General features: G+C 39.1%; 1 protein-coding gene across 1 annotated transcript in view; it reads right to left on the bottom strand.

Moving 5' to 3' along the window:
• LOC141092728 (IgGFc-binding protein-like) overlaps positions 1-12803 on the bottom strand; it is a 273657-nt gene that overhangs the window by 230619 nt on the left and 30235 nt on the right. Inside the window, exons 10-16 of the mRNA XM_073579121.1 lie at positions 11666-11943; positions 10443-11041; positions 9778-10357; positions 9481-9677; positions 1707-2090; positions 1317-1603; positions 151-422 (exon numbers count right to left, since the gene is read on the bottom strand). Coding sequence (XP_073435222.1) covers positions 151-422; positions 1317-1603; positions 1707-2090; positions 9481-9677; positions 9778-10357; positions 10443-11041; positions 11666-11943 — 2597 coding nt within the window. The remainder of the gene's footprint in view (positions 1-150; positions 423-1316; positions 1604-1706; positions 2091-9480; positions 9678-9777; positions 10358-10442; positions 11042-11665; positions 11944-12803) is intronic.

The following is a 12803-nucleotide window of genomic DNA, read 5'->3' as shown; positions in this document are numbered from 1 at the left end:
TATTAAATCGATTTCTTCGATCTGGTGAAACTGGTGTACTTATTTTGAAATTCCATTTCAGAATGACTGAAAACCCCTTTTATAAATATCAACAGGAAATGGACTCATAAAATGTTATTATGTGAGGGATGTAATGAGATGACTACTTACTACATATGGTGTCTTCTCTCCAATCTCCAACAGTGACTCCTGCACTCTCACAGGCTGCAGCATAAGCCTCTAAGGCGTTGCAGAACTGGTCTTGGTTTCCATCATTGGCACACAGGTCATAAACACAGTTCTCAAAATATAACTGTGGTTGAATGATGTGATGACAGTTATTGAAAGGGCCAATGCCAGATAAGATCACTTTGCATTCATCTTCATATTCAATTTCCAATGCAGGATCACAAGCAGGAGGTTCAACAACATCATCTTCACAGCTAAATGACAACACAGATTTTAAGTAACTTTAAAGGAGGAACAATTGTTTTCCAATTATGTATTCACATTTGCCAACCAATGTTTCCTTACTCCAATGCTTCCAAATAAAAAAAAATAATTATGCAACTTCAGTAATAATTAATAATTGATTAACACTATCCTACACTTTGGGGATAAAGCTTTTACACAGACGTATGTTACTGTGCAGTTACAGCCAAAGACAGTGTGTAATGTCATTCTCCAATGCAAACCAGACCAGTGGTGCGTTATAGTAAGTGCAACTCGGCAATTTCCCAAGGCCCAATGCTAAGGAGAGGGGGATCCCTTGGCCAGATTGCCCCATTATAATCTGAAATGCCACTATTGGTGCTGGGTGGTGAGGCAGTGAGCAAGAGATGGATTCCTAGCACGCAATTGACTGTTATGTACAATTATTCCTGCATTTTAAGGGTGTGGATATAATTGAATAAAGCAACAGTGTGGCAAGAAGCCACTTATTCTTCATCCTTTTATTGTAACTCAACCTAAGTGCTTCTGTGTTCCTTATGTGACCCCTGACTCAGAGGACACATAATAGTTTGTAGTATGTAATCATAGCAACACATTGAAGTGCAAGTGATCTAAAGATGAAAAACAGCAGAATATTTTAAACTGAAAGCAATTTCATGGTTGAAGATCAAAATAATTGTTTTGCCCATTATATCATGAATCAATGTTTCCGTATACTAGTAAAAAGACTTAACTACTGCATGTAAACTTTAAGAAACAAAACTATCAAAAATTAAACATTATGCAATTAAATAATGATAAATTATAAAATTAAAGAAAAATATACATAGAAAAATATATTTCTATATGTATAAAAATAAATGTATTATATTATTTATACTTACATCCAGCCATTATCAGGAACTTGCCAGCTCCTGCCAAAGTCATTGGAATTGGAAGCTATTAAACCTCCAGGAGTCAGAAAATCATCCAGCTGTTTACCATTATAGGTGCCACAGAGACCACAGAGTTGTTCCTTAAAGGCTTCAGTGACTTTAACAAAAAGTTCATGGTCACCGTTAAATTTAACTTCAAGTCCAAAGTACGCTTGCAGAAGGACAAAAGAACCACTCAGCCTTATGGACACGCCAGGTATTGGGCTCACAGGTAACGTGATAATTACTCCATTTATCTATAGAAGAAATGATGAACCCCATCGTCAACATAAATATTCTGCATCTTATATATTGAAAATAGAAGAATTATGAATGATTAAAAATTAAAATATACTATACCTCCACAACTCTATGTTTCCCCATAATGATATGAAGGTTTTTGAATCTGACTGCGACTGAATTGATTGCTGTCCAGGTAGGAACTCCTCGGTGTTCATTCCTTGTTGTAACTGAGAAGTCTACAGATGACGAATTTCCACAAGTCTCCATAACTGTATAATTGCAAGATCCTTGGAAATGGTATAATTTCCCATCAAAAGTTATGTAGTGAGGATCTCCATAGATATGGCAGGTTGCCATATCTGCTGCCACACAAGTCTTGACACCATCTTCAACTTTGCAGATTTCATTAGGTCCACAAAATTGCTCTACACAGTTCATATGATTGCTTCCTACACAGTGACAGTATTTATCACATTCACCTGCCCAGAACATTTCATTTTTCTGTAAAATACAGTACAACTTGTTAGTTTGTATAAAAAATAATCTGCTTCAACTGATATTAAAGTGAATGTCTAGAAATAGAGTATAACCCTGCACTTGTCTACTGGCTATGTCTGATATTACAGCTCCTATTAATGGGACTAATGCTATGTAAGTTGTTAAAAATAGTTCAAAAGTTTGCATAAAAAAATTGGTATGGGTCAGTTTTTTTTTACCAATTTTGATAGATATGATGTCTTGATGGAATTTAATTGCATATTTTTAGGGAGGAATTGTGACAAAAAAGTTTTGGAGCTTTGATTTTTTTCTTTTGTTATGGCTTTTAACATATGTATTTATTCATTTCATATTTTGATAGACTGGACTTTTAGGGATGCAGCGATAACAAACATGTTTATTTTTTATTTTTAATGGGGGTAAATTGGATGATTCAAATTTTTATATGTTTTAAAAATTTATCTTATTTTTTAGTTCCCTTAGGTGACTTGAACCTGCGATCAACTGATCACTTATACTATATAATGCTATACTGCAGCATTGCTGTATATAGAATCAATACTTGCAAGATAAGTTACGGATCCAGCCTCACGCCATAAAATTCATATCGTTTTATTGTTTCTTTTAAAACATAGCATGCACCTTAGCATAGGTGTGAGTTGGGGATAAGGGGTGTGAGGAAAACGCCAAACACGTTCTGTGATCATTAACCCCTTCACCCCCAAGGGTGGTTTGCACGTTCATGACCGGGCCAATTTTTACAATTCTGACCATTGTACCTTTATGAGGTCATAACTCTGGAACGCTTCCATTGATCCCGGTGATTCTGACATTGTTTTCTCGTAACATATTGTACTTCATGTTAGTGGTAAAATTTCATTCAAATAACTTGCGTTTATTTGTGAAAAAAATGGAAATTTGGCAAAAATTTTGAAAATTTCGCAATTTTCCAAATTTGAATTTTTATGCCCTTAAATCACAGAGATACGGCACACAAAAAACTTGATAAGTAACATTTCCCACATGTTTACTTTACATCAGCACAATTTTGGAACCAAAATTTTTTTTGGTTAGGAAGTTATAAGGGTTAAAAGTTGACCAGCGATTTCTCATTTTTACAACACCATTTTATTTTTAGGACCACATCACATTTGAAGCCACTTTGAGGGGTCTATATGATAGAAAATACCCAAAATTGACACCATTCTAAAAACTGAACCCCTTAAGGTGCTCAAAACCACATTCAAGAAGTTTACTAACCCATTAGGTGCGTCACAGGAATTTTTTTGAATATTTAAAAAGAAATGAACATCTAACTTTTTTTCACAAAAAAAATACTTCAGGTTCAATTTTTTTTATTTTACCAAGGGTAACAGGAGAAATTGGACTGCAAAAGTTATTGTGCAATTTGTCATGAGTACGCTGATACCTGATTTGTGGGGGGGAATGACTGTTTCGGCGCATGGCAGAGCTCAGAATGGAAGGAGCGCCGTTTGACTTTTTCAATGCAAAATTGGCTGGAATTCAGATCGGACGCCATATCACATTTGGAGAGTCCCTGATGTACCTAAACAGTGGAAACCCCCTACAAGTGACCCCATTTTGGAAACTAGACCCCCCAAGGAACTTATCTAGATATGTGGTGAGAACTTTGAACCCACAAGGGCTTTACAGAAGTTTATAACGTACAGTGGTACAATTAAAAAATCATATTTTTTCCACAAAAATGATCTTTTCACCCCAATTTTTATTTTCCCAAGGGTGACAGGACCCTAAAAGTTGTTGTCCAATTTGTCCTGAGTATGCTGATACCCCACATGTGGGGGTAAACCACTATTTGGGCGCATGGCAGAGCTCGGAAGGGAAGCAGTGCCATTTGATGTTTTTGGCTGGAATTGAGATCGGACACCATGTCGCGTTTGGAAAACCCCTGATGTACCAAAACAGTGGAAACCCCCCACAAATGACACAATTTTGGAAACTAGACCCCCTAAGGAACTTATCTAGATGTGTGGTGAGAACTTTGAACCCCCATGGGCTTCACAGAAGTTTATAACATAAAGCCATACAATTAAAAAATCATATTTTTTCCACAAAAATGATCTTTTCACCCTCAATTCTTATTTTTCCAAGGGTAACAGGACCCTAAAATTTATTGTGCAATTTGTCCTGAGTACGCTGATACCCCACATGTGGGGGTAAACCACTATTTGGGCGCATGGCAGAGCTCAGAAGGGAAGCAGCGCCATTTGACGTTTTTGGCTGGAATTGAGATCGGACACCATGTCGCGTTTGGAAAACCCCTGATGTACCAAAACAGTGGAAATCCCCCACAAATGACACCATTTTGGAAACTAGACCCCCTAAGGAACCTAGATGTGTGGTGAGCACTTTGACCCCCCCAGTGCTTCACAGAAGTTTATAATGCCCGGGCGTGAAAATAAATAATTCGTATTTTTTCCACAAACATTATCTTTTAGTCACCATTTTTTTATTTTCCCAAGGGTACCCCATATGTGGGAGAAAACTACTGTATGGGCACACGTCGGGGCTCGGAAGGGAAGTAGTGACGTTTTGGAATGCAGACTTTGATGGAATGGTCTGCGGGTGTCATGTTGCCTTTGGAGAGCCCCTAATGTACCTAAACAGTGGAAACCCCCCACAAATGACACCATTTTGTAAACTAGACCCCCCAAGGAACTTATCTAGATGTGTGGTGAGCACTTTGAACCCCCCAGTGCTTCACAGAAGTTTATAACGCCCGGGCGTGAAAATAAAAAATTCGTATTTTTTCCACAAACATGATCTTTTAGTCACCATTTTTTTATTTTCCCAAGGGTACCAGGAGAAATTGGACCCCAAAAGTTGTTGTCCAATTTGTCCTGAGTATGCTGATACCCCATATGTGGGAGAAAACTACTGTATGGGCACACGTCGGGGCTCGGAAGGGAAGTAGTGACGTTTTGGAATGCAGACTTTGATGGAATGGTCTGCGGGTGTCATGTTGCCTTTGGAGAGCCCCTAATGTACCTAAACAGTGGAAACCCCCCACAAATGACACCATTTTGTAAACTAGACCCCCCAAGGAACTTATCTAGATGTGTGGTGAGCACTTTGAACCCCCAAGTGCTTCACAGAAGTTTATAACACTCGGACGTGAAAATAAAAAATTCGTATTTTTTCCACAAACATGATCTTTTAGTCACCATTTTTTTATTTTCCCAAGGGTACCAGGAGAAATTGGACCCCAAAAGTTGTTGTCCAATTTGTCCTGAGTATGCTGATACCCCATATGTGGGAGAAAACTACTGTATGGGCACACGTCGGGGCTTGGAAGGGAAGTAGTGACGTTTTGGAATGCAGACTTTGATGGAATGGTCTGCGAGTGTCATGTTGCCTTTGGAGAGCCCCTAATGTACCTAAACAGTGGAAACCCCCCACAAATGACCCCATTTTGAAAACTAGACCCACTAAGGAACTTATCTAGATGTGAGGTGAGCACTTTGAACCCCCAAGGGCTTCACTGAAGTTTATAATGCCAGGGCATGAAAATAAAAAAATCGTATTTTTTCCAGAAACATGATCAATTAGTCCCCAATTTTTTCATTTTCCCAAGGGTAACAGGAGAAATTGGACCCCAAAGTTGTTGTCCAATTTGTCCTGAGTATGCTGATACCCCATATGTGGGAGAAAACTACTGTATGGACACACGTCGGGGCTCGGAAGGGAAGCAGTGATGTTTTGGAATGCAGACTTTGATGGAATGGTCTGCGGGTGTCATGTGCGTTTGGAGAGCCCCTGATGTACCTAAACTATTGAAACTCCCCACAAATGATCCCATTTTGGACAATAGACCCCCCACGGAACTTATCTAGATGTGTGGTGAGCACTTTGAACCCCCAAGTGCTTCACAGAAGTTTATAACACTCGGACGTGAAAATAAAAAAATCATTTTTTTCCACAAAAATGATATTTTTGCCCCCAATTTTTTATTTTCCTAAGGGTAACAGGAGAAATTGGACCCCAAAAATTGTTTTGCAATTTGTCCTGAGTAGGCTGATACCCTACATGTGGGGGTAAAACTCTGTTTGGGCGCATGGCAGAGCTTGGAAGGGAAGGAGCACCATTTGACTTTTTCAACTCAGAATTGGCTGGAATTGAGATCAGACGCCATGTTGCATTTGGAGAGCCCCTGATGTGCCCAAACAGTGGAAACCCCCAATTATAACTCCAACCCTAACCCCAACACACCCCTAACCCTAATCTGAGCCCTAACCCTAGCGCTAACCCTAGCCCTAACCCTAACCCTAACCCTAGCCCTAACCCTAGCCTTAACCCTAACCCTTGCCCTAACCCTAAGGCTGTGTGCACACGCTGCAGATTTTGCTGTCGTTCCACAGCGGTTTTGGCTGCTGCGGACCCGCAGCAGAAACAGTACCATGATTCCCTATGGGAATCAAAAACCGCAGTGCAGACGGTGCGGAATTTTCCGCGCGGATTATCTGCGGTTTTCAATCCGCAGAAAGAATTGACATGTCAATTCTTTCTGCGGATTCTCCTGCGGTTTGCCATCTCCTCTATTGAGGAGATGAAAAACCGCAGGACAAAACCGCAGAGCAATCCGCAGGTAAAACCGCAGGTCTTTTGACCTGCGGTTTCACCTGCGGATTTTACAAAATCCGCACGGATGAATCCGCACCTAATCCGCAGCGTGTGCACACAGCCTTACCCTAACGGGAAAATGGAGATAAATACTTTTTTTTTAGTTTTATTATTTTTCCCTAACTAAGGGGGTGATAACGGGGGGTTTGACTTACTATTTATGGCGGTTTTTATGTTTGGCGGCTGTCACACGCTAAAAGACGCTTTTTATTGTAAAATAGTTTTTGCATCACCACATTTTGAGAGCTATAATTTTTCCGTATTTTGACCCACTGAGTCATGTGAGGTCTTATTTTTTGCGGGACGAGTTGACGTTTTTATTGGTACCATTTTCGGGCATGTGACATTTTTTAATCACTTTTTATTCCTATTTTTGGGACGCAGAATGAACAAAAACCAGCGTTTCATGAATTTCTTTTGGGGGGGTGCGTTTACACCGTTCTGCGTGCGGTAAAATTGATAAAGCGGTTTTATTCTTCGGGTCAGTACGGTTACAGAGATACCTCATTTAGGTCGTTTTTTTATGTTTTTGTCGGTTTTATGCAATGAAAACTATTTTATATAAAAAATAATTATTTTTGCATCGCTTTATTCTGTGAGCTATAACTTTTTTATTTTTTCGCTGATGATGCTGTGTGGCAGCTCGTTTTTTGCGGGACAAGATGATGTTTTCAGCGGTACCATGGATATTTATATGCATCTTTTTGATCGCGCGTTATTACACTTTTTGTTTGGCGGTATGATAATAAATCATTATTTTTTGCTTCGTTTTTTATTTTTATTTTTTAAGGGGTTCGCTAAAAGGGTTAACTAATGGGACAGTTTTATAGGGCGGGTCATTACGGACGCGGCGATACCTAATATGTGTACTTTTATTGTTTTTTTTATTATTTCCAAAAAATGGATTTATTGAGGGAATATTTTTTTTTTTTCTAATTTATTTGGCGATTTTTTTTAATTTATTTTTACATTTTTTTTAAATTTTTTTTTTACTTTATTACATAGTCCCAGGTGGGAAATCACTGTCCTGTGACAGATCGCTGATCTGTCACATCACAGATCACTGTGACAGATCAGCAATCTGTCACAGGCATTGAAGAAGACTTCCTCTTGCCTGCGCTTTGCAGGCACTGAGGAAGCCAGCTTCCTCAGGTCCCCGAAGGCCCCCGTCGCCATCTTGGATTCGGGGGCCTGGAGGATAGGAGCCCCCCGCAGCAGCGCTGCACATTGCGCTGCCGTGGGGGGCTCAGGGAAGCACGGAGGGAGCCCCCTCCCTGCCGATGCTTCCCTTTAACTCCCGGTACACCGCGATCATGTTTGATCGCGGTGTGCAAGGGGGTAACGTGTCGGGGACGGTCCGTGACCGCCCCTGACACATAGTGCCGGGTGTCAGCTGTGATAATCAGCTGACACCCGGCCGCAATCAGCGGCGCTCACCACGTGGGCGCCGCTGATCGCGGTAGACGTACTATCCCGTCCACGGTCATACGGGCCCGGGTACCGTGGACGGGATAGTACGTCGGATGTCAGGAAGGGGTTAATGTCTAGCAGAGACACTATCCTGTGGTCCAACACTGAAACTCATGGGAAGTCTCCAACAATGGTGAGCTGATATTACCTGTTTTAAAACTACATAGAATCAATCATGTTTCCTTGAAGCTCAGCCTGGTACCAAGATGGCAGCAGACCCCTTTCTTCCATGGTAAGTAACCCATTGGTGCCTCATGATCATGTCATAGAGTGCTGATACTAGCTAGTGTGAATGAGCAGAGATTGACAGCAAAATTAAAATGGTTAACAGCAGCAAACAGAGCTGAGCTGCTGTTAGATACAGATGACGGTTCTGTAATATATCTGACCTCAACCACTTGTCGAAAGAGTTCAGTTCCTGGACCCTCTCTACTAGCATAATTTTGCATTAAGGAGTTAAATGGCTGTGCGTGTGTATATATAGTAACAACTATGGCTCCTCTTTGGATTGCTACAATCCCAGTTGCGGATTCAAAAAATTGCTTACAGTCCCAAATGCTTTCTTCTAGATTTCCATGTTAAAAGTTGAACTCGATAGAGACTTGTGACTTCTTTCAACTTTAAAACTATGAAACTATGAATAAATTTATGATTGCTAATGTGGACTGTTTAACTAACAGCTGCTCTACTCAGCAGGACATAGCATGAATCTAATGAAGATAACCAATGGACACGTTCAAGTTGCTCTTGTTCTCCACATTACAAATACTAGTAAAAATTTGCTCTAACTGCCTAATTTTTAATTGCATTTGCACCTTCTTTATGTAGTTTTTGACATTTTCACCTGTTTTTAAAATGTGTGCCTTATTTTTTTTAAGTTTACTTCTTATGTTTTCACACCTGCAACTGTATTTTTTTTGTTTTGTTTTATTTTTATGCTTGTTCATGTGGGCAAGTTTTGGGGTTTGCAGATGTTTTTGGCTGATTCATCAATAGTGGTTACATTTTCTAAATTTTTGTGCTAATGTTCTTCAGTCCTCCAAAGGAGTGATTTTATGTGAATCTGAAACATTTTAAACATTTTGGGCAAATTGGCTAAAAAGTTGCAAAAAAAAGGTTAAAGGTATAAAAAATAATCAGGCCCTTTATGTCTATCATACTGTAACAAGTATTCACTAGAATTTAACATGTGTGTCATTGGATCATATGATCTCAAAAGATACAGAACACTAATACATGAAGCACTGCAAAAAGTACTGACCTCATAGTATTTCCCTTCATAGTGGCATCCACATTCACTGACAGGAACACACGCAGTTCCACTGAGAACAAAGCCAGGATCACATTCACAACCATCAGTGCAGGGCTTACTGCAGTTTCTTGAATTCTGATTTATGCATGTGTCAGGACAAGCATTGGCGCACGCATTGTAATGACTGTTGACAGGACACATGATAGCTGAGTGCAGAAAACAAAAGAAAATTTTACAAATAGGGTTTTAGTATACATAAAAATATCCAGAATTAAACTTAGTTTAAAAAGATTAGAGAATACGTACGACAGAAAGAAGAATTTCGCCAAACAACAACAGCTCCAGCCCTTTGACAGGCATCAGCATAAGCCTCTATTGATTTACATAATGTTTCATCTCCAAGTTCACAAAGATCGTATACACAACTGTCAAAGAAGCGATCAGGGTTGATTGCTAATATGCAGGCCTGGAATGGTCCATCTTTGTTTTTTATGAGGCCACAATAAGCATCACTACCATAAAGAGCTTCATTCTCTGGTGGACATGGTGGTGGTGGTGTCGGGGTTACTGTGTTACACAATGGATCATCATCTTCCACTTTCCAGCTATCTCCCAGCTGATTAGAATTCTGTGCCAACTGCCCATTAGACATCAATAAGTCATCATGTCGAATTCCATTAAAATTTCCACACATCCCACAGGTCAGGTTATAGTAGTTATTTAGCAGCACCACAGATACTGTGTGATCATTATCATAAGAGACTTTGAGGTAGAAAGAAGTTTCTGCAACCATGTATCTACCACTTCTTGAGACATGCACATAATTTAAAATATCTGTGTTTTCTTTAAGCAGAGCAACTGGTAGATTTGTCCAGACACCATTAACCTAGAAAAATATTTTTGCAGACTATTAGATCAAATAATATAACATTTTTTAAGTTGTATTATTATTTCTCCAATTTTTAACCTACCAGAACTCTACTGGGCTCATTTTTCATCATTGTTATTTTATAGTCAAAAGCTTCTACAGTAACACTCTTTATCCAAGACACTGTTGTTCCCCCTCGGTACTCATTTTTGGCTTCAACATTAAAATAAGGTAGATCTCCAGTGTAGTTGCAAAGCTTGGAGAGGGTATAGGTGCAGGTACCCATAAAGTGGTGTACTTCTTTATCAAATGTATTGTAGTGTGGGTCACCATAGATTGTACATTCACCAAACACCATCGGATAGCAGCCAGGGACTCCTTGTTCCACACCACAAAATAGTTCAGAAGGACATGAAGCAGAGTTACAGACTAAGTTGCTTCCAGCTGAAGGACAGAAACATTTTGTAGAGCATGAATCATCAGTCCAGAATTCCGAGCCTACAGGGTAATGTTTGCCATTTTCCCAACATCCACATTGGTCACTTGGGACACATTTATTTTCATAGAGGACATAGCCTGCATCACAAATACATCCTTCAGTACATGGAAGAGAACAAGAGGATGGTGATGCTGGGTTGGCACAAGTGGCTGGACAGGCCGTGCCACATTGCTCATAGTGGCTGTGTAGGGGACAATCCAGAGCTGTAAAATTAAAAAATAACATTTTACATTTATTCATTACCTGAAAATATTCATCTTCATTTAATCTTTGATTTTGAATATTTTTTTCTCTATTTTTCTATTGTTTGTGATTATATTTCACCAAAAACACAATCATTTTACTAAGTTGCAGGTGATAAACAGTAAAGCCTCTTTGATGCAATCACATAAAATTACATTGAAAAGTGGTCTTCTCAAAGAAAAGGATTACTATGAATAGCAAACAGATGTAGCAATACAAAGTGCCCTAAGTGGCGGTACACTCTTTGTGTTAATACAAAGTGCATTAGTTTCACTGTACACAAATAGAATAGGTTTGCCAAGCTGCCACCACAATGGTGAGATGCAGTGGTTGTATTGGCTAATGGTACATCTGTAGGACTGATCACCGGTCAAAGGATATCTGATCTAGCAAAGAGGTGATTTTTTCAGAGTTGATCTTTTGATGAGGATAACTCAGAAGAATGTAGTTTATCTCACACTAAAACTCAGTGTAATATCAGGATACTCCATTTATAGTTTTCAATGAGACAACAGATCTTCTACAGTAAGTTAATCTATCTGATTACATTCCATGCATCCATGCAGCTGCAAGACCTTACTTACGACAAAAAGTTGAATTTCTCCATGGAAGTACGGTCGCTCCTGCAGCATGACACGCGTCTGTGTATGCTTGAAGATGATTACAGAGGATGTCTGGGTCTAGATGAAGTTCACACATGTCATGTAAGCAGTTTGCAAAGTATTGCTGAGGATTCACCTTAGTATGGCAGTATTGGAATACACCATCAAAGGGACGCATCTTGTTGCAAGATTCATAACTGTGAATTATATTTAATTCTTCCATTGAACATAAAGGTGAAACTGCAGAAGCTGGTGAACAACTGTAAGCAAGAAAAGAAGGATGTTACCAGTGGTATGATATGAAGATAATGAGGAGCCAAGCAACAATATATATAACACAATGGTTCTCATGTATAAAAAATGCCAAGATGCTGTCCAAAATAATCAATAGGATTCCTTCCTTGATTTTAACCATAACACCTTAACGCTCCCTGATGGATATACTGTAAATATATCATGGAAATGTTAGGGTGTTTGGAGTGGGCTCAGGTGCTGAGACTGCTCCCCAAAGGGCACATGCAGACTACTTTATATAGCTAGCATCTGCCTTTAACAGCAGCAATTGGCCGATCGCTACTATTAGCCTCTTAAATGTCATTGTCAAAAACTGACAGCGGCATTTATGGCAACGATTCTGGTGTGTACATTAGTTTGAGCACCCATTGTCCCTCCTACCAATGCATTCACAAAGATTTGTGGTCAATATTTGCGGCGCCGACTTGTGAATAACCGTCAAAAACACGTGAAGTATTATAAAAATTACGGTTTCTTTTATTTTTCAACGAGTTTCAAAGTGTAACCCTACTTCTTTTTCAGGAAGTAAAAAAAAGCATATACAAATAAAGGGTATCACAGGGTTCTTATAGAGGTGAGACTTGAAATAGGGCAACAAAAAAGACACATGATAGTGTGTGATGTGTCAGAGCTCATAAAGTAGGCACATGATGCAAACTAAAAAAATATTTTACATATAATCAAGTACAATTGATTGCATATATGAATAAGAACAATAAAAATAACACATGTCCAAGAATATATAATATGTAAACTTCATATAATAAATATAGTGTTGATAAAACTGTGTCTTTTTGTCTTACATTTAAACAGAAAAAAAAGTTTT

This window comes from Dendrobates tinctorius, unplaced genomic scaffold (genome assembly GCF_039654945.1).
Source record: "Dendrobates tinctorius isolate UK_male_01 unplaced genomic scaffold, ASM3965494v1 ptg000060l, whole genome shotgun sequence".
NCBI classification, from domain to species: Eukaryota; Metazoa; Chordata; class Amphibia; order Anura; family Dendrobatidae; genus Dendrobates; species Dendrobates tinctorius.
Note: the sequence above shows the minus strand (reverse complement) of the source record. Positions and strands in the feature narration are given on the sequence as shown.